This window comes from Buteo buteo, chromosome 13, assembly GCF_964188355.1.
Source record: "Buteo buteo chromosome 13, bButBut1.hap1.1, whole genome shotgun sequence".
NCBI classification, from domain to species: Eukaryota; Metazoa; Chordata; class Aves; order Accipitriformes; family Accipitridae; genus Buteo; species Buteo buteo.
In genome coordinates, this window is record NC_134183.1 from 25,701,978 (window position 1) to 25,725,606 (window position 23,629).

Sequence of the window (23,629 nt, forward strand, 5' to 3'; positions counted from 1 at the left end):
TGGAAAAAGAACTCACATATATTAAAAAGAAGTCTATTTTTTATTCCACTAACCCCTATTAAAAGTGCAAAATACCGAATCCAACCTTAGTGTCCTTAAAACCCACTGATAGTTTAGTTGCTGGATTCTTATCACACACTGAATATAAATACATTGAATGACAGAGCTACCTTGCATTATTCCAGGCTTAAATTCATGTGCAAAATGAGAAGAAAAATAAAGCTATAAATTTAAGTACATTTCCCAAAATAACTGAAAATCTTATTCTCATACATGAGTTAACCTAAATATACTGAGTTTGATTACTGGAATGATTTTACTTAGAAATAGTTTAAATCATCTAAATAGAATATTTTTCACAGTTAATTTACATGGTCACATATACTCTTATTACCATTGTCAGAGACTGAGAAGCATAGGTACTTGAGATTATATGAAGTCCAAAGACAAAGACAGATCTGGCTGTGCTGACTGAGGGTGTTATTACCCACAGTTGCTCATCACTGCCCACATCATGCACACTACCCTTAAAAATGTGTTCATGTAAGAATTTTTATGGGAACTCTAATACTTGCTTTGGGTAAACCCAGCCATTTCATTTCAAACTGTCTTCATCCATAAGGACTGTGAACAAATTAAATCATGACAGGTACCATTTGGCTGGTCATCACTGCAGTTCTGCAAGAGTTTTCCACCCTCATTAAAATGCTGTTGAATGACTTTGTATTCACACTTTCCAACTTGCTTCAAGCAAAAGGCAGCTGCTCATCCATTTCAGCTGCTTTGGCTAGGCTAGCTGATTCCTCCTGAAGCAGGGCGATGCACAGATTAAGGAAAACTCACACAGCCCTGTCAACCAGCAGAGTTGTGGGGTAGTAACCTCTAACAGAGGGATGATAAACAACCTGCTGGGAGGGAAGGTCTTCAAAATGGACATCTATCCATGATCTTAGACCTAACCACTATAAAGATGGAAACTGCTACACCATCTGAAGTGAGAATTACATGGGGGTTCTTAGGTTACGAACTGTTTAATTTATCTCTTGGTCTTAGCATGAATGTACACTTAAGTAACCACTTCTCAACAAAAAATAACTTCAATAATATCCCACTCCTGTCGTGTTTAGAGATAACAAGCTCCTATCATAGCATTTGTCTATCGGTTCCAGTGACCCCCATGCAATATTTACTCACCTGTCACCTCCTATCTCTTGCTTTCTTTCCACCCCCCACCCAAATCAAAGCTAAGCCCTGGGAAATGATTGAGTCCTGCAGCACATCTTACAGTTTGTCAATGTCTTGCTAGTTTAAAACTTATTCCTATTACAACTGCAGGGGGTCAGAAAGGATCATGAAAAAATTAGGTCCATTATGAGCAATGGACTCAGAAAGTACTACAATATCTCACCAAAATCAATTCATCGAGAGTAACATAGCTAACATAAAGGAAGTCATAACCTCAGACTAGATGAAGCAAAGGCCTATAAATCAAAGGTAAATTTAAGTAATTACTACCCACTTTCTATGATACAGCAGGTGAAACAAGGACAATTCCTAATTTAAGCAATTCATTAAACTGCCTACAAAAACATATTAATCATGCTTAAGCTCAACAGAAGAATGAGCATGAAACATACAACAAGCCATGGAACATTAACCGTAGAGGATATACTCAAAAGCATTCAGAATAAAGCTGTATGCCCAGATACTGATATCATATCACAAGTACAAATTACATTTGAAGAGTAATAGTTACAGTTTTCTTTGACTTAAATGAATAGCCAGCATTAACTCATTTTCTTTAAAAAAAAATTCAGGAACTAAAGAGCAATTAACTGTTCAATGAATTAGCAGCTCATGGAATTATATATATAAGGCTCACTGTGCTATATGTAATACTAGCCTCACAAGTGTTTATAGCGTGAAGTTTTATAGTTGTTTTTCTTTATCTCATCAGTTTCGAACACACACCAGATCCCATACTCCCACAAGCATTTTCAAGATGGAGTGAGGTCCATGGCTACTGGGGAAAAGGGGGGTCTTGGGCAAGCAGTCAAGGAGATACTTTCCAGAACCCACAGCTGTCAAGGGATCCTCAACAGTCCAAGTCTGAAATAAATGGAGGCATTCCAAAAGCTTTAAAAGAAAATTTTCATCCTGGGAAATTTTTCTATTTATTTCAAAAGAATTCTCCATCTGTAAAAATATTTCAGTGGGGCATTTACAACTCTAGCCACAGGAGAAGTCTTTCAAGATCTTGCGGTACACACCATGACTCTCCCACAACTTCCTCGTGTGAATGGGAAAGTAGTGGTAAATGCCACAGGACTGCAAAGCAGCCCTCCACACGGCCCTCATGTTATGTAGGAGGTGTGATGTACAACTGCTGGTCAAGGTGAAGGAGTCTGTACAGCTTTGCTCAAGCATATCTACAGTACTTTGGTTTTCTGCCTGCTTTGCAAGAACAGTCTTGGGTTAGCATGTAAGAAACAGGTAAGAAAAGAAAAAGCAAAAAGAAATGGTGGAAGAAGCCCCAGCAGAACTGGCACAGACTGATGCATTGCAGTTACTTGACAAGCAACAGCACAGAGAAAACACATCCTGCTACACTGAAGCAAGACTTGGATCCACGCTGGACCAGATTCACCTCTTGACGCAGGTATACAAACTGGCTGGTTCAGCTGCTGTTTTCTTTCAGAAATTCCAGCAAGAAAAGGTGCTTTTACATGTCCATTGTGTTTCTTTATGTGCCCTCCCAGTGGAACACAGCCTGTTTCCAATCTCTCTTTCCTGCTGGCACCAAGTCCGAGCCCTGCTTGGCCATCTGCTACCTTACAGTTCTTACTCCTGAGCATCACCCAGACAGACCATGATACCTTCTGACAGGACACACCGAGGTGTTGAAATGAGGCGGGCCTTCATCTGTAGTTCTTAGTGTTTGAAATAAGAGAACCTGCTCACAGCTTTATCGCAGCCATAATCTATCTCACCACAGCGTCATGCAAACGTGCTGAGCATAGTAAAGCACAGAAAGGGGGATTAAATTTCTCTTCCAACTGGTGTCCAAGCCGTGAGCAGTTCAGAAGATGAAATACTCATGTAGATAAATTGTGCTGTGTTCCAGAGGAGATCCAAAGTACAAAGAAATTGGCAGAAGAAATGGGAGAGACACAGAATATAACTACGGAACATTACAGGATAAAGCCGTAGAGGAAAAAAAAACCTCAATCTATGTATGAAAGCCAAAGTGCATCACAGGACAGCAGATCCACAACAAGCGTAAATTGCTGCGACATTTATATCAGCTGTAATCAGTAGCTCCACTGAGCCGTGCAAGTCTATGATTTCATTCTTATTACTTCATATCTTTACTTCTTTAGAAAAATACACATTATTCATTTCATGACATAATAAGGCAGAGGTTCAACTCAGATAAATATGCATCTGACTCCATCAACTATAATTCTTCACATTAACAGTAAATCTGGCTCAATGCTTTTTAGTCCTAACATTCTTTACAAAACATTTAAGCCTTCCAGAGAAGTTTTAAATTCTTGTGATTGATTCAGGTTAAAAAAAAAAAAGGCAACAAACTGTGCTCTGATGACTTAATTTTAGGCAATAGATATTCAGACAACTCAGTATCTTTAAAGTGACATGTCAGCCTTGATGTCAATAAATAGAGTATAGGTCTAAAAAAGAGAAGAATGAGACCTCTCAAGGGAAAGAGAATTTCTAGAATCCTGTAACATAGGGAGACCTGTTCTTATAAAAGAATATATTCGTTGCATACATCTTCAAAATAAAAACCTGTCAAGACAAGAATTCATACATGCATTTTGAAGGAGATGCTCTTCTCAGCACTGCAGCAGGAGAAGGCTTAGGGGGACAACTCTTTATTCTAAATCCTTCCACATTGATATTTTCAAGAATATATTCAAGAATATCAAGAACATCTTACTGTTAAGCTAATGATCCAGAGCACACTGAAATAAATCACAAGCTTCAAAATGTGTACAGGACTGTTATAAACTTGCTCTCCTGTACAGCCAAAAATCAGAAGATGTTCCATGATCTTAGTACTCAAATAGTATATTTGCAGTGAAAATTACGCTAATGCTGACACATATGCTATCCTGATTATACATACCGAGGAAGTGGCTGGAAGTGATCATAGGGCATGATTTCTTTAAATCCGTCACTGTCAACAAAATAAATATTGCATCACTATTTTCCATACCCGAGACTGTATGTCAAGTACATACTTTTACATGATCATGCTTAAAGTAAGCAATTCCCAACATGAAATGGGGGAATCTTACATTTATTACACATTACCCTTGTGGTAAACAATGACTCGTATAATCTTACCTCTTCTGCACAGATAGAGATCTATTCAGCATACAGTTTCTCCACTTCATACCATCAAAAAAATATTGAATGAGCAAGCCTTCGGCAGAGAATCTTATTATCACTGATCCTTTAGGTCTGTGTTATTTTATTAACAAGAAAATAGTTACATACTCTTAACAAAGACCACTGAGGAATATGAGTGGCAGTGAAATGAATGCATCACAGTATTAATCCTAGACAGGTCCTGAATGGTACTTAGGATCCTTCTAGAGCTGTTTATTTGAACTGCGCAGCACAGAGCAGGCATAAAGTTACTTCCAGAACTAAGAAATATAGCATTATATCCAGTAGTACTTTCCTTGTTCTGTCTGTATAAGCTAAATTTGCAAGGAAAAAGATAATCACACCCTTTCTTTCCCTAATTTTCCCATTCCAGCTTCGCAACATTTGGCATCCATTCCCATGAAGCATTACTGAGGTCTTACCACTCCATATAGTGATCAACTCTCCAGGAAAAAAAACTTGAAAGTCTGCACATCTATAACTGTTAGAGGTCACTATCAACAATTATGTTCAACAGGAATGAAAGGAAATGGACAGTTTAGCTATAGGAAATGAAATCCATTGAGAGTGTTTCCTTTTCTTCTTGCATATAACTCTAGCTCGGCCAGCTGGCATATTAATGTGAGGTTCTGGGACTTGATACTGTGATGTTATTTTAAGATTCTTTAGCACAGCCAGGAAACCTCACCAGACAATCCAAAAGTTAGTTTGAAATACTGTAGTGCAATTCAATACAATTTATGTATACTATAGCTTTCATAATTTGGCAACAATATTCTGTGGTATTTGTACCACAAGTATATTTACTTTGAATGTTTTTTGGTGTTTTTGGGTTTGTTTTTTTTTTTTTAATTCTTAGTGTGAAAAACCAAACCCCTCAAACTTTAATAATTGTCAACTCCACAGTACAAATGAAGAATGAAACTTTTACGGTAGGCAGATGCATAAACCAAGTTAAACCATGTGCAGAACTTGTATGCTGACTGAGAGCTGGAGCTACTGGCTGTCTAATGAGAAAACCTGAATGGCAACATCGATAAATCCAAAAGCAGGCAAACAATCTGTCCTCCTCACACAACCTCACAAAATCCTTGTACTAGTGCTGTACCACTCAGCAAAAGACATAAAAGTAGAATTAGCCCTTGAACAGACAAATTGATATTTACAATACCTCTGTATAAAGCAAAGTCTCCTATTCTGCAACACTGAAGAAGTGCCACAAATCTTTTAGCCATGGTGCCAGACATCAGCCTTTAACATGTGCAATAATCAATCAAGATTAAGTAGCCTTAAAGATTAAAAGAACTGAAATTAAGTAAATACAATTGCTTGTTCCTTAGTAACTGACTATACCACACACTTAAATTTACTTGTCACACAAACCTAGAAGGGCAGGGATCCATGTTGCATTCTTTCAGCTTGGGCTTTGGTTTCTTATTTTCTGGATAGTAATGACAGTAGTGGTCAGGAACAACACGCTTCAGACGAACATCCACGCATTCAGCTGAATTAAGCTGATAACCTAATGCAGAAGCAAAGTTAAATTTTGGTAATGGAGATAAATTAAAGCAGCCTTATTCTGCGCCCCTCCCCCCCAATAATGCACTGCCCATCGAATTAATTTCCTGTTACTCTTCTTCGGTTTGCTTTTAAATAAGTAAACACTACACAGGAATATGCAGGACCAGATCTTCAGTTAAGGGCAATTCAGCATAACATTTATGTTAACGTATCTTAACACTAGATAAGACTCTGGCACATTATTCTAATAATATTCTAAGTATAAGAGTAAAAGCATACATATTTTTATGTGATGCAGGAATACATGTACTGGAGCAGCTCAGCTGTCACCGAGGCAACCCTACAAAGTCATACGGTTCTACTACACGTTCCACAATTTATAACTGCCCTCCCCCAAGGAGGAGTTACCATGTATGTTACAGAGCTATATTACACAGCTTTGCATGCTAAAAAAAATGAATACTTAAAACAGAACACCAGAGGAATTGAAGATGAGATCCAACAACATCGCTAAGTTAAACTGTAGAAAACCAAGAAATAGTTTCAAGAACATTCCTAGTTGAAGAGCCAACTAAAGAACACTTGAAGTAATTACTTGGCACAAAAAAATTAAAAAATAAAAAAATCTGCATGGAGACTGGTTACAAGAAGGCATCTGAGATTTATAAACCACTAGGTTGCTTTTTTGGCTAAGAAAAAAAGACTCATTCAAAAGAGCTGACTTGGACTTAGACTGAGGAGAGGAGGAGGATGTTCTGGTATGTGCAAAGAAAAAAATTTTGAAACCACAAGAATTAAAATCCAAATAGAGTCAATAAACTATCAGCACAAGTCCCAGCGTCTACTGAAAATGCTAAGTATCATATATCAATGGCTTCACTTGTGTGTCTCTTGGCTGATTCAAAGGGTCATCATGCATGAGAGTGATAACCATAAAGAACTAACAGTTCCAGTGCTCAAAGCATGTATGTTCCAGTTCTTGTAAGTACAGAAAGGACCCAGAAGATATGCCACTTGCAAACAAGATAAACACAGTTTTTAAACGTCCTTGCTCATTCAAGCTTGACTCTGCTTTCTGAGATGCCCGTCACACTCCCCCTTCCCCTACATGGAGGTTACAGAAGTAAATGTAGAAGCAGCATCCAAGCGAGGAACGGTGGTGCCTGGGTTCCAAGTCTCTGTTGTGAGGAACAACTTCTTTTACTGCCAGTAAGAGGCGCCAAACAGACAATCTGGATACTAAATCCACTTTAAGGTAACAGGCTACAGCCAGGCAGCTGCAATACAACTTCCTTGCATGCCTCAGCAATATGCCATTCTTAAGACTACTACTTTCATGGGTAAGCAATAGCTTAGTTACTATGCTTCTTCAGTCACTGGTCTCTCTCAGGACTGCCATCAAGAGTGTCAAGCTCTGTTAATAAAGGTACCAGTTTCGTATTATAGACATGCAGCTACAGAGTAGGGCATTGAAAACCCTGGCTAATTTCAAAGAGATTGACATGTAGCTATAGTTTTCAATCCATAACACCAGTGTGAAGAAGGCTGGATTTGAGCCAATAACTTTGAAGGTAAATATGTCCCTTAAGTTATCTAGTGTTTACATGCAGTCCTCAAAAATAACTGTGATGCTTTACACTTCTTCCATTGTCAGACAGGTTAGGGAAAAATTCATAAACACAGTGTGATAGAATCATCAGAGGATATGTATTGCCACTCACAGTTCCAGCAAGAATCACACTTCATGAGGCCAAGCATCTTATAAGATACAGTAGTTTCCTGTGGGACTACATATTATACACATATAATGTCTGCATTTCAGATTAAAGTGAGATGCAAGTGCCAAAATGGATGGTCCATCAAAAGTTCCCCAGATTCTGCTTGCGCTTTAAACATCTTTCACTCATTTGACTCATGTCCCAAGTAACTATTTAAACCACGTATGTACTCTCCAAGAAAACCACTACACCGCTATCACTAGTATCCCAGTCTGTTTTCAGGTGACCTGGGTAATGCTAACTGAACTGAAATAGCTATCTATAATGTCAAACACTCCTCCTACAATGAGGTCACGCTTTTTGCAGAACCAGACATGACAAGCAGTGGGCTGGGCTGGATGAGCAGTAGCAGAGCCGAGCTGCACTTCATCTAACCATTGTACAAGCTGTAGTGTTTAAAGCAGGCAGTGACCCTACAGCACACTACCTGCTGCCCTAACTACCATCAGGACTGTCTAAGATCAGACAGCCAAAGGTATTGATAGTAGCTGTTCTTTAAATTCTATTTACTTACCTGCTTTCTGCGTAACTAATTTCTAAACTAAGTGTTCTAAAACTCTCCCTAGAGAGTCTACACAGTCTACTACTGTGGCCAGAAACAGCTTCCTCCTCCATCTCTTGATTATCCTTATTTTAAAATCTCATTGTATTTTTTTGCTTACTTTCCCAAATTATCCTTTATGAATTGTCATTTTCCACGTTGAATGTCATATTGTTATTTATAAGGTATCTCGTTCTTACTCAAATGATCATTCCTTATGGAAGACTATGACTTCCAGTAATACAAGGTATAAAAAAACCTCTATGCTCATACTAACTTAACCAACCAACTTAACTGCTACTCTGTCATTTATTTTTCTGAGGAACCACCAGTGTGCAAAGAAACACAAACATTTAATCAATAAAAATGCAAAATGAAGGTTGAAAATCAGTCACTGTTAATCTCCAGCTGTATTGTGGTTTAACCCCAGCTGACAAGTAAGCACCATGCAGCCACTCACTCACTCCCCACTCCCTCAGTGGGGAAAAAAAAAAGTAGAACTCATGTGTTGAGATAAAGACAATTTAATAGGACAGAAAAAGACGGGAAACTACTAACAGAATATACAAAACAGGTGATGCACAATACAAATGTTCACCACCCGCTGACCACTGCCCAACCAATCCCTGAGCCACAGTGCCCCCCAGCCAACTCCCCCCAGTTTATACACTGGGCATGATGTAATATGGTATAGCATAGCCCTTTAGCTCGTTTGGGTCAGCTGTCCTCGTTCTGTCCCCTCCCAGTTTCTTGTGCACCCCCAGCCTCCGCTGGCAGGGCAGTACGAGAAGCTGAGAAGTCCCTGACTTATAAACACCACTTAGCAACAACTAAAACATCAGTGTGTTATCAACATTATTCTCATCCTAAATCCAAAACACAGCACTGTACCAGCTACTAAGAAGAAAATTAACTTTATTCCAGCTGAAACCAGGACAAGCTGTAAACACTCCTGAAGAATTGCCATTACTTACCTCCTCCACATGTCACTGTGCAGGGGAAGAACTCTGTTTGCCTCCACTGATGACTGATGGGTTGATAGAAAAAGAACTGAACCACACTCTCTTTTGATCCAGAGTACCTGGTCTGAAGAAATTTCCATTACAACACATGTGTATACTGTACTCCACTGTTCATGTCATTTCAAAACATAATTCATATATAATAGCAGTGCAGAGAGTGATACAGTAACAGGCATAATACCTCTAGAAAGTCAACAGTCACGTTTAAATTTAAGTTTCCAATAGTCAAACACTTGTATGTTGCTTTATTTTTCAAATTATTCAAGGTACTAATGTCACTATGTGATTATCTATCCTTGATTGGCAAAGTTCCTAACTGTATTCTTCTGTCTTATCTCTCTGTTAGCAAAATTTTTAAAATTTGCTGGAGAGGGAAGTCTATAATTGATCTAAGCACACTGGTTCATATTCAGGCAAGTCTAACTGCACATGTGATATTGAAGACACAAAATAAAAACTACAGAAATTCTATTTCTACAACATGACAGATAAAACCAAGTGGTGTGATAATACTGAAACAGCCATCATTTCCAATGGAAAACTGTATGACTATCTTCCTTTGGCAATCAAATATTGATATGTTTCTACATATAAATATCTGCATGTATGATGCAAGCCATTGGTACGTGGTCTGGGTAGAAGAGAAATTTAAAAGGATTAGAAATGGTCAGCAGCTGGATTAGCAATGCCTAAGGGAGATTTTAGGGCGCTGATGGAAGCAATGCTCAGATTCAGTAGGTGGCAGTCTTCAATTGGATTAACACCAATCCACTGCACAGGATCCTGCTGTTAGTCCTTTAGTAACATTTAAAACAAAAGTCCTGGCCATTTTTACCATTAAAGAGCCTGTGGTACTTTCCACCACAGCAAAGACATTAACCTCATAACATTTTAATTTGTTTGGATACACTTAGTATAAATTATCTCTGGACTGTAATTAGGATTCCTTATTTGCTAGCTACAAGATTTTGTTGTATTTCTACAACCTGAGGGACAGCCACCTACTCTGTTGCACATACTTGCAATATCTTTGTAGATTTGTACGTACACACATCCCACCTTGATAATGAAATCTGCTCCAAGAGGTCCCTGGATCTTTACGATTTCCCTGTCTGTATTCTTCTGAAATTCAACAGTTGTATTTTCTATGACAAATGTTCCAGGAGCATTGAAACTGTGCTCTCCCTTGTCTCCTTGTAGTGTCTTTGACTCTATAACTAAAGAAGAAACATGCAATTAGTAAACTTAAATGGGATATTTTTCATTTTCAAGGAAGTCAGAAAGTAATGTTTACAACTTTGCCTTGCAAGTAACAGCTGTATACATGCATTAAAAAACCACACAGAGTACCTGTGAGAATATTAGCTGCTTCAGAGATTGTAGGCTGATACATAATTGCACGACATGCCAGCACAGGAATACCTGCCTGAACACACTTTTTTTCATACCAGAAGCACTTCTGAGACACCTACACCAAGTGCTCTAAATAGTTATAAAGGAATAGCTTCAGCAGGACAAGCTGAAAGAAACTCAAAACAGATAGAATCAATACACAGAAAAATAACTCATACTTCCATGCAAGTCAAAAGCCTAGCAATTTCAGCAATCAGTCTCCAGAGAAGCCTGAATGGTGTCAAACTCACCAAACACTCACCTCAATACCTGTATCACTCTACCCATTCCAGAGCTCATTAACTCAACTTTGCATATTTCCCATGTGAGCAGAAAGCACGGCCAGGAGGTGGGTAGCTGCAGCACTGCCGGAGGGATGTCCCTTTCTCAGAGCAGGTGGTGGTGCAAACCCTTTCTGAGCTGTTCTGCACTCCTTGGAAACAGATTAAACTAACAGCCCAACAACCTCCAGAAGACAGATGAAGCATTTTAGGATTGAGTCACTTCCAGCAAACTGACTGAACTATAAGTGGACAAAGCTAAAGGAAGATATTCATAATGAAAGTAGAATTTTAGGCTCTGCATAATACAGCGTATAGGCACAGCAAGATGCATGACTTGAAATACACTGGTCTGGTTACAATCTGTCAGAGGACTGCATGAGAAAGGCATGAATCTCAGATGAGCTCAAGGCAAGCTAAAAGGAACCTTCTGATGAGCTATAAATACCCTCTTTCTCTAGCTACCTTGCCTTTTTTGGTACTTTAAACTGAGTTACCTAATTCAGGCTAGATAATTTAGGCTAAGAGCATCTGTTTTTACCTGTACTGAAAACATACTCTGAATGCTGCAGTCCATCATTACTGTTTTCCTCCTTAATGTCTTTCAAAATACAAATGTATTCTAGAGCATACCCAACAAAGCCAGTGAAGAAATTCTAGAAAAAATCAGCTTCCCTGAAAAGGTACCAACATTATCCCAAGTTTCTAAGCATCAGGTTCCACTATGCTTATAGGTATAACAACGATCACATACATGGCTGGAAGGAAGTTTAAGGAAGGATATGTTTGTAGGAAATGACTTTATGTTGATCATAGGGTAGGAATCTAGTGGTGACTCAAATGTACTTTGTCAAAGAGAGAAAAATGAAACTCTGGGAATCAAAGTGCCCCATTGTCCAATGTGTTTCCATTAGGGACAGATAGATATAAACAAAAGACAGAGAAATCAATTACTTAGAGGATTATTACATATTTTTGTTTGTTACTTCTACAGGAGTAGAAGTAACAATTGCATTGTTACTTTTTTTACAATTGCATTACAAAATAACCTTTTAAATATCCAGAACTCAGCATTCTTGGATTAAGCATCTGCAAGCCTTGACCCCAAACTTACACTGCTTAACAGTAAGTATTAATGCATGATGCCTGTTAGTCTATCATTTAGTTGACTAAGAGTCAAATCAGCAAATCTCAAGTACTTCCAACTCCACATAAAGTCAGTAGGATCCTCAGCAGTACAGGACCCCTTCAAAACTAGCATTTAGGATTGCAAAGCAAGACTTCTGGCAGTTGCAAAAAGATATTGAAGATGGGGACAAGAGCTGCATTACTTTACAGTCTTTATGCTAATTTTCTTAATAAAAAAGAATTTTTATGTTTTTCTAAGCACAAACCAAAATATTGTTCAGTAACCAACAACATGATAACTCACCAAGAGCTGACATACATTTATGTTAGAGCTACACTAGATTTGAATCCAAAGCATGCATTTATTTGCGAGGTCCAACTATAGAGTGATGGCTTGTATCTCTGGAGGTCATATCAGTGAAGCTTAGAACAGCTGCTCAGATTTTCCCAGAAGTGTGTCACAGAGGGAGATGAAGCGCTATTCCACAGCACAACAGATAACCTCAGATGCAATATATTCCTGCTCAGTAGTATCTAGTGCTTATCATCACATGCTTCTAAAACAGAGTGAAACCAAGCATCTAGTGTATGCGACACATACATAACATAGTAACTATTATTAGGGAATCCCCCAAAAAAACTACTTTATTGACTTCAGAGCAGTAACTGGGAACACAGGTTTCACCAACTGGCTTATAGGCAAGGTTTAGAAAAGAATTCACCAAACATTTATTTGTTCTGCAGGGTCCTGTAATCCTGAAGAACTGGGAAGTTTGACGTCAGGAGTAAGCTCCCCCATCCTACGTTAGGGAAACATTTCCTAGAGGGGTCTTTAGGACTCCAGATGTGCAGAGTCAAAAGGACAGGGAATTCTCTTCAGTGCTCACCTCTTTCTGTGCCTAACAAGATAATCACCGGTGCCAAAGACCCAAAACTGTCTGGTTTTGTGTTACTTCCCTCACCTTGATAGAAAGAGTGCGTTCCCCATGGAAATGCCTTGCCTAGCTGTGGATGGAAGAGCCACCGCAAAAGCCTCCCATACTCAGTGGCAGGCAGGAGTAGGGCAGTGTGGCATGGGGAACCCACTGCAGATACCCCGCTGTGTAGAGAGGCACACGGAAGAATTCCCAGGGAAATAGCTCCTGCTCCCAGTGCAAGAAGGAGCAAATCATGTTGCTACACAAAAGCTCTTTCTTTTCTGTGCGATTCATTCGTAGGAAGTATAATACAGGGGCCCAAATTAAAACACGCATTCTTTTCAAAATGCAAGTGACATTGTCGTCTTCTTAGCATGTGTCAAAAGACAAAGCAGTGCATAGATGTATAGCTAAATACTGTCAAGTAATGCAAATCACTGCAAGCAGAGAAGAAATTGACGAAAAGGCAAAAAAGTGTTTCAGTTCCTTTTAGTGAAGTTTAACTCCCTTAAGTTCATGAACTCAGTTATCTAGCATTAGCCACTTGTAAAAATATTAGCTTCTGGTTTTCCTGTTTCTTCTGCTGGAGGATTAATTTCAAGGAACTTTCAGTTTTTGTTTTGATTCTAATGCTCTTAAAACAACTGCTATAAAAGCCATAATACAGTCCAAATCAAAACCAAAACCAACACAATGAAACATTTTATTCATAACCATTTTTGTACTAATTATTTGGTTATTTTCCACCAAATCATTCACAAAACCCAAGCAGACAGAAATACAAAAGGGGCCTATTTGGAAAAAACCCAAAGTAACACCTTTGCTCTCTGATGAATCTGTTGTCTGTCTTAATGTGTCTATACGCACAAACAAATACTTATTCTTACCAGCTACAAAGAAATGCAGTCTTTCCTAAAACACTAAGCTGCTGATTGTAAAACAACGTTCAGAGAATTATTTGTTTCAAATCTGTTATGCGCTACATCTCCAACCACATTGCCATTTTTGATTAATCCAGCAGCTGTGTTTCCCTGGAACAAGAGCAGATCATAAAGCCCAAGACGAAGCACAAAAGAACACAAGATATAGGGAAAAGCGCCAGACACTCCATAGTGCTCTTCGAGTGTACACTACTGCTGCTGACTTTACTTGAAGAGCAAACATATACTGGCAACAGGAGGCAGTATAGAATTCTACAATAAGTAGTACCTGCTCCACCTGTTAAATTCAACTCTTTACAAGCCAGGAAGAACATCTCTGACAAATGGAGCCTGTAATTATAGGTGATTTTTTTTTTTTTAAATTCTGCCTCTATACCAGCACGCCCACACAGAAGTTAATGAAGTTGCAGACCAAAGATCACTTGATATTTTCTGTTAAGTGACAAACACCCACAAACATACGTACAGTCAGAAAGGCAGACAAGCAAACTTTCCCAAAGCACATCCCCTAGAATAGCAGTTCTTGAAGATCTGGCTATGAAGCCAGAAGCAATTTCCACCTCCTTCCCCACAACAGCTCTCACTTGTTTTTCACCTCTGTCATTTTAATTTTAGGTAAAAAATGTCTAAATCCTCACAGATTTGCAAACAGATGTGCTGGGGGAAGTGGTTAAAGGAACATTTGACAATTCTCGTCCAGCTAGAGAACTAGCTAACAAAGGTAATGCCAAGCCACAGCTTCTTTACGGAACCACCCTGGGTAGGAAGCCAGGAGCACTCTGTACTTAGTTACTGAGTTGCTGCTGCATTCCTCAGGAGCTTTCCAGAAACCCCCCAGGAGGCACTGAATCTAGTACTTGTTCCTCATACAAAGCTGAAACAAAAACTTCCTTCTGCAGAACTACTTAAGAAAGACCAAGAGTCCTGACCTGAACTGGTCAGGATCATTCCTTCACACGTCCCTTGCAACAGTTTTACATGAATACTATTTATTTCAAGATAAGTTAAGTTTTGTACATTGTTGATATCAGTGTTATATCTAGAAGTTATTGTCACTCTGGAGCTGCTCTAAAGTGGAAGTCTTATTCAATTTTTCCTTTGAAAGAATATGACAATATTTTCTTCAAAGCAAACTAGATGAGCAATTTTCAAATAAAATGCATTTCTGTCTTCTATTTACCTATCTCAGAGGAGTAGAAGTCCTTTTTATTTCTATGATTCAGACTAAGTCTTCCACTTTCACTAATAAAAAATTGTTCAAAATGTTAAATGAACGGTTTATTTCATTGCTTGGTATGGTAGTCGCACTTATTGAAACAATTAGTTCTTTATATAAAGTAGGCCTCTGGACAAAGAAGTTACCATAGATACTACCATCAGCCTTACAGAAAATGTTAGGAAACAAACACCTAACAGAATAGCAAACTGTTTCTCATAGATGGTATGTCATGACCAAAATTATTAGAAGGAAACAGGACTTGTGTAGTTTATTTTATCTATTTTGTTTATCTTACCTCATCTTTACCTAGATTACTTTTCCTTGAACATGGCTCACTGACCAAGTCTGACTTCAACTGGACTGTTTACACTATCTCAGACTTCAACAGAAATCTGGTGCTGTTTTATATGAGTGGTCCCGATCCCACACATAACCCTTTGAAAGTAATTTTGACACAACTGTTTGCATGTAGTTTAAGAGTGTAACGTATTTTAGACATCCTTTATATAATAATTCCCTGGTTTACATAAATTTAGAAACCACCAGTATGTATACTATTTCTTTTTACTAAGTGGACTTCCAGTGTTCTGTAGGACTATCTCCAGGCTGGATATTAAAGATAGGAAGAGGAATCAAGGTCATGATCTTACCCATATTCCCAAAGTTTGGATGAGTTCAGATATAAGGTTCTGTTTTTACCTTCTGCCTATGAATAAATACATAAAACAGCTCAGTCATACCAAGGTGTGCTGGTCCTTTCAGGGTAATTCTCACACTGCGACTCCCATGTGGTACAGCAATCACCGTTTCTTCCCCTAGGAAAATTAAAGAACTGTTTTAGAAGTCATCTTGCATCAGGGAATTTGCACATCACATAACTAGACTGAAAACTGTCAAATGTGTCTAAGAAAATGTTTAACAGGTTTCACAATTTTTCTATTAAAAATAATCATATGTTATTTTATTAAGTACCATATACTGAGTCTGTTTGCTATGCTATGCAACTATTAAGACCTACGAATGGACTTGTAAATCTTTCTTGCTATTGGAAAATTATTTGCTATTAACAAAACCAACTGAAATGTCAGTAGTGTATTAGGAACATATTTACACTCTGTTGTCCTAGTTTTATTTCCTAATCACTGAACTGACATAAGGAATCTGCTAAGTAGTACTTCCCCCCTTACAAAAACCTGCAGCTGTTCAGTCTCATTTTGCCCACACCTCATTTCCTGCTGCAGGTCACAACTTTAATAAGTGGCAGGACTTACAGGAAATAAATCATCTACTTAACACTAACCCTTAACCAATTACAGACCAGTTAAGAGCAAATATATATTAGCTATAATGTATATGTTATAAGAGAGCGTCTGCATCTAACTTACCATACAAGATCATTTCTTCCAGTAAGAGCCTCAATTTAAAATTAACTATAAACGAAACCAGCCCTGAATAGGACATGTCAATACAAAACAGCTTTTGGCTGCCTGAATGGCCTCTTCATATATAAATGTACAACACACTTACTTCAGTGCATTTTACAAAGGCAGAAAGTTATTACTTTCCATTTCAAATGTAGGAAATCTGTGATTTGCCCAAGCAAACTGAGTTAACAGTCAAATCAATAGACCAGAGCCTTTCACGCCAACAAGAGCAGTGCTCTCAAAAAAGGGTATGCATGGTGCATGACAGGCATATCCACAAAAGGACAAGAGAAGTGTCCAAGCAATGAAGTGCCAACGTGTTGTCTCCCATTTCCATCACGGCCCAACTGCAAATCATCTTTGAGGCAGGATGTGCAAACATGGGCCCATCGCAGGTACATCCCGCAGAGGGTGCTCTCTTCAGCGATGGTGTTAACATATATCTAGGGGCTGGCGTAAAGGAAGTTCATTTTTGCAAATTCAAAAAGTAATGCAAGTTGAAGGTCAGTGATACATTGGCTCCAGAATTACTCGCACAATATTTAGAGGAGGAATATTTGAGTTTAGTTTTAACTAAAAAATAGTTGAAGAATGTTTCTTTCCACTTTAAACCGGACTCTTTTACAGTAGATGCTAAATTATCAGCTTCTGGTTTACATCTCCTTAGCATAAGTATGAAATCCTGCCAAATGTTCAGGATACTTCAAGCAAATACTGCAATTATTTTTTCTGAAATAAACACCTTCTTATGTTACAGGTTTTATATCGCCAATTTCTAGGAAGGTCATTTAAATATAACAATTTATTTTGGATGTAATAAAATATGATCTTTATTAATTTCATACTTGGGTATTCCACCAGAGTGCAAAATACTACAGTAAGAACAATAATACAGTTAAGGAGCCCTGGAAAAAACATTAACTACTGAACCACTTAATATCTTTTTGCATCTTGGTTTTTCATCAGGCGAATTGCTAAAGATAGCCAGAAGGTAGTGGATGTGTATATCTTTAAAGTAAGGAAATAACTACTGAATTCATATGTGCTCTACAGTATTTGAGAGAAAGCAGGTTTGAGGGGCCCATCTGTCCCTACTTGGTCAGGAATTGTATCCCGTCTTGACAACCAACCAGCAGTTACAGCACAAAACCTCAAATAAGAGTCTGATTACAACCAGTTCTGAATACTGCAACTGCTGTTTTGAAGTGGAACCAAGGGCGCTCCGTGCTGAACAGACGAGGCCCAGATTTGCAGATGTGCAGAGATGTGTAGGACTGCTCCTCTTGAGAACGACCAGGGTCGTTCTGCTCTGCGTCCTCCACCTCCTTACGGCAAGCTCCGCTCGCCTCGGCAGGCCTTGTTGATCCCTTTTCAGGATGCTTCACATTCCTTTAGCAGTACTACAGACATTCCACCCTCACCGAAGCACTCTCTGATATGGTCCAAAAGTCTCATGGGGGTGCTAAATTTGGTGTTTCTCTGTGGCAGAGACAATATTACCAGAAAGTATTTTATTTGCATTAGAGGAGATGACTAAGTTCACCACCACAGCAATGTTCAACCTCTGCAGCCCCACAGACCTGTCAAGAAATCTGACAGCAGGAGATTCTTGTAACCTGACTGAGATAATTATGACCTAGGGCAGCCTTTCCATGAGATGAAGTAAATTATAGGAAAAAATAAAAGTGAGATTTTTGGAATTCTGAACTGAGATGGGGAATTGGAAGAATATGGGACAGAGCTGACCTAAGGGACTCCACCTTCTCCTGAGGAGAGCTTTAACTTCCTTCGAAATAGTAGTTACGATTGTCCAGATCTGGCTCCAAAACTATATATTCCAAAGGTCTCCAGTTCTCAGTTGAAGCATAAAATTCACATTCTTAAAGGAACACAAGGCCCTGTAAATCCATTTAAAAATTGTTATGCTGTACATTTCCCATTAAATCAGTAGGATCCACACTGTTAAAAGCAGTGAACTTTCATGAAAACGTAAGGGGAAATTGCTACCCTGAAATCTATACTTAAAATTTGCTATTATCTTTTTTTCCCCCCTTTATACTATTTATGTATCTCTGAGAGTCAGTGGCTGACTTTTGTCTAAAGCTGAAAACAAATAAGCCCCAAATCATCTGGAACATGCAGAAACACTAGACTGTAAAATCTGATTTTAGAGTCATATAGCTGACCTGCAAAAACTGAGAAACAGGTGAGATATTGTCTCTCTATTCTAACACTACTTCTACTGTAGGGATTCCCGAGGGCATGTGGGTCATCTTTTTCCAGCACCTGCTTGAAATGGGCTTTCTACTCTTAGCCAGGGACTCTCTCAGCAAATGTGTGCGCACGCTACACACAGCACTTGCTGATTAAGCTCCTGGATTGCTTTTACTTTAGATGGCAAGGTTTGATCCTGTTTCTATGGTGTTAATGTGGATTTAGATTTTGGATTTCAATGAGAGCAAGATCAGAGTCCCTGCTATGGTAAGACTGGGAGCTAATCCCCAGGATCAAAATAAAGGAGCCACATTCCTGAGCTCAATCCAATTCAGCAGGTTTTATTTATTTTTCCATGTGGGCCATGGTGGACCCATTTACTGTTTCACATGTGGGCCAGTTGGGATTTTTTCCTCTCTCCTCTTACACCAGGGCAGAGGGTTTATTTCAGGTCTATAAAAACTGTTTCTTTCCATGTATTTGCTCAGCACTTATCTGCTGGTCCTCCAGTTCTGATCAAAGGCCTACGTGCTCTCAAAAGACAAAGAACAATAGTCCAGGAACAACTACCAGCACAAGGGAACTATAAAGCTCAAAATGTTTGGAGTCTTACTGCAGTGACTTCCTTCATCCACCCTAACATTAGGCATAATTTCAGGAGACATTGGTGCTGGGATATGTGCTGACCTGCCTAATGACAAGGATCTGTGCAAAGCCAAATACATACTCTTTAAGAGACACCTGAACTAGACGGCTATGTGCTACTGAAAGCAGCAGTTATATATCTTGACCCGAAAAGTCACACTGCAAAATCTGTATGGGCACATCCTTTCTCTCCTTGAGTCCTTTCCTCTCCAGTCTCACACTCTCCCACTCCTCTATACCTCCATCCCTCTGTCCACTGGTCTTATGACTCAAGGCTGCCTCTTCATCTGAGAGTGCCACTTCTTTGCATTTTTAAGTATTTTTAAGGTGTGGTAATTTGCTTTTGAGACAAACAGTGTGGCCTCAATTCATTGGACTTACATACTTACTTCTACTTCCAGTCACCTCGTCTAAAATTTGTATGCACTGGAGAAAATGTACAGACACAGAGTAAGCAATGGATCTCAAGGAAATGAAGTGTGAAATAAATAATGAAATAGCCAATGTTCTTACACAGGAATTTCTCCAAGTAAGGCAAGAGAGATCAGGAAAGTAAAGGAGGCTTCATACTACCTACAACAGCCAAGTAAACCAACCAAACTAAACAGATGTGTTGACTGACATAGTTGGTGCTGAAGACCCAGCATCCACACTATACACACTGCAGGTGCTTCACTTTGGACTAACTCTAGTCTGACCCCACGGACTGCATATTCAGTAGCTGTTGAAGAACATTAGGTGCTTTTCTGGGGCACATCTTCCGGTTCAGCTTCATCCAAAAAAATCCAGTTTATGCTCTCCAAGACCATTCCATGATGTGAACTGATGAGCTGTATGTTAGGACCGTGACGAAATTTGCTTCAAAAAACATACTCTTTATCCAAATTGAAATGCTAATGTATTGGCTTTCTATCCCTCCCCACACACAGTTTTGCTGCCAAATCAGTCCCAATTCCCTCTCCTGGCTCACATACAGTTGATTTTTCTCCTTCCTTTCCGAGTGTTTCTGACTCCATCTCCCACCCCAGATTCCTTATCTAATCTCAGCCTTCCGCTCTTCCTCTTCTTCCTTGACCCAATATATCAGTATAGCCAGTCCTAGGTCCTCCTCCCACCTTCTCATATCTGTCTTTCCCTCACTATATGAACCAATGTCAAATTTTTCTGTTCAGCTAGTCTCATCTTGTCTTTCCCTCTCCTCATGTGATCTCATCACCCCCAGTCATAAGTCTGAAGCTTGGGAGAGTCAAAAGCTCTCCACAAAATCTCTTCTGTAATGCCTGAATGTGAGGCAGGAGGCATCACAGACTTCTTCCCACAGTAACCATTCTACACTGCAGCAAAGTAGAAAGGATGAGCAAGCTTAAGGACACTTTTTAATAGCTTAGCTCTGAAAAAGCAACATGTTAATTTATTCTAAGGAGATTGCACACATATGATCTGTTTGCAGTTAGGACACGTAACAAGCTAGAGGACACTTAGAAGGACAAGTTTTCAGAAATGTCAGCTGTTACAATCCAAGAAGCCTCTACAGAGCCTGAAAGAAAAGGCTGGGTTTTTTTGAAGGGTTGTAGTAAAATATGTGTTGATATTCACAGATATTGCAAAAGACTTATCCATGACCAGAAGACCATTGCCTGCCAAATTTCAAATCCCTGATCTGTGATCAAGTCTAACAATGGGGGATGTTAAGATATATTAAAGAAAAGGTTTCAGGAATGTTTTGACAGTGGGAAACAACATGTTTTTCCTCTTCTGTGTCCTTGGAATATGCTAAGTTGTTTTGGCTGAATTTTCTCCAAAACATTCAGCACCTGGCATGGAAAGTTTCTGACCAAACTGTTGAATTTTGGCAAAAAATCATTCATATAAAGTATCAGGCAACCTTGACAACAGGGGTTACTAGCTCCATGTATATTGATTTCAAAGGGAAAAAGATGCAAGGTAGCAAGTTGTCACAAAACAGATGGCTGATGATACTGAACAAGGAGCCTTGCAGAAGGCCTCTGTTTAGATAAATGACCAAAGTGAAATTAGGTTATTGGTTAAGCGTGCTTGGGGATGATACACAAACACGAGACAGTAAGTGACCAATGGTAAATTACACAAGTGCCATAGGAAATAAAACGCATGGCAAGAAGAAATTCAAACAATTACAAGGCTATCAACATTGAAACTCTTGGTATGAAGCTTTTAGCAAAAAGTTAAGAAAGGTAAAACTTGCAAGTATCAAACAGTTTGAGAATCAAATAAGACCAGATTAGGACAAGTCTGTGCCTTCAACTTCACTCTCTGCTAATTTCAGAACCAGCATATTTTCTTCTTCCTTGGTACCAGAACCAGAACACTTTCCTACCATTTCTTGCCAATAATGGTGCAGAAAGTAGACATCAGGGCCCAATCCTACAATTTTTCCACGTGCACAAAGTGCAGTAGAGTTAATGGGAGTTCCATGCATATAGTACTAGAAACATCAGGCCCATGATACCTCATTTCCCAATGGGATGGTACATTTTACAACCTATTACACTCTTTGTTTGAATATCATTAGTCAAACCTTTAATCATTTTACCAGAATGTTAGAATCTGGCTTGCTGGCCGAAGTCTAACTTACTTTGTCTTTCAAAGGCAATTAAGTGTTAGTGGAAAAAATAAAGAACTTTTGAAATGACAGTTCATTTCATATTTGCAAAACAGTAAGCTTTCTTTCAGTGCTGTTTAGCTTTCCCATCAAAGAGAGGCATTCATTTTATGTAAAAACATATAAAAAAAGATAATAAAACGAACTGAGTTCTTTACGAGAAATCATTCGCTATCAATACTTACATTTCTTTTTTTAAAATAAGGACCAAGATAACTAGGCACTTTTATTTTCCCTTATGTCTCTCTTTTTTTTTTCATAATAAAATCTTTGGCTCTTGCTTCCCTTTCAATTCTTTAATTTGCCTCATTGCACAATAAAATTTACATCCTGCTCACAACCTTACAAGCTCCCTCTTAAATACATCTGTCACGTGTCGATATTTTACTTCTCAACGCTAGTTCTGAAAGCTTCCAAATGACTATTTGGAAGATATTGTGTCTCCCTTCACTGATATATTAGCACAAAGAAAACATGGCTTTATTTCCACATTTCATTCACACGGAGGATGATTATGTGGAAGTGCTTTCATAGTGTTGAACAACTTGACCCCAAAAAAGATTTTGGCACTATCACAATACCGAGAAAATCATCAAAAGTTCTGATTGTAGTACCATGTGTACTGTTTTCTTACATGAATGGTAATTCATTCATATAATCTAGCCTACTGAAGTGCGAGAAAACTTGACATAACTGACATCCTTCCCCAGAATAGTCTTTCTTCATCTTTAAGAACTCTTCAAGAGCCACTGAATTATGACAGAGAAAATGAATCATGGCTATTCTTCATAACATGGTCAAGGCAACTGGAGACCTTCCACCAACTGATGTTAGCTGTAGTCAGCTCCTACCTGTGCCAGAATATCACAAGTAAAATTAATATTTTCTGTCGCAAAATGACAGTTTCAAAACCAGATCCTTTTTACCACTTTGTCTTTACTGTACTTACATACTAAGCAGCAATTAAATGTGAATCTTTTTATTTCACTTATCATGAACTAACCAATCAGTTTTGCCATTCCAACAAGTTTAGTCTGGGTTGCCTTAGAACTAGGCAGGGTGTTCCCCAGGAATTGTCCTTTTCCAGGACAATCTCTGTTGCTGTAAAACGAGAACAGACAATGCAATTCCTTTCTCTTCCAGCTGACCTCCATATCAGAAAGGGGAAGAGATATTTTGTGTGTACATACCCCTATATATCTATATCTACCTATATATAGACACAAAAAATAAATGCACTTGGTAATACTACAAAAATATTATGCAATCTTTACTGTTTCACAAGCACTTGCTCTGTGCTGACCAGAAGCTCTGAGTATTTGATATGACAAAGTGAATAAAAAGTGGCCCTCCATGAAAACTCTTTTTCAGCTCATTGTAAACCTTCAAGACGTTTGCTCACTCTTTCAGGATGAAAAACTCTATAAATTACTGAACTACATTCTCCCATCCATGAAAAAGGCCTCTAGTAAAGGCAAGACAAAGGCTGACAGTGATAGCCCATTCGGTACATAAAAAAGGCTCTCTGACTTGTGCAAAATTACCATGT

General features: G+C 38.7%; 1 protein-coding gene across 4 annotated transcripts in view; it reads right to left on the reverse strand.

Annotated features, from left to right (window-relative positions):
* The window catches only part of ADAMTSL3 (ADAMTS like 3), a 189,098-nt gene that overhangs the window by 54,108 nt on the left and 111,361 nt on the right, over positions 1-23,629 (reverse strand). For all 4 annotated transcript variants that reach the window (XR_012652786.1, XR_012652785.1, XM_075045138.1 and 1 more), the window contains exons 8-12: positions 15,897-15,971; positions 10,338-10,495; positions 9,231-9,342; positions 5,800-5,938; positions 4,151-4,201 (exon numbers count right to left, since the gene is read on the reverse strand). Coding sequence is in view for 2 of the 4 variants with exons in the window: in XM_075045138.1 (XP_074901239.1) it covers positions 4,151-4,201; positions 5,800-5,938; positions 9,231-9,342; positions 10,338-10,495; positions 15,897-15,971 (535 nt within the window). In the remaining 2 variants the exon portion in view is untranslated. The remainder of the gene's footprint in view (positions 1-4,150; positions 4,202-5,799; positions 5,939-9,230; positions 9,343-10,337; positions 10,496-15,896; positions 15,972-23,629) is intronic.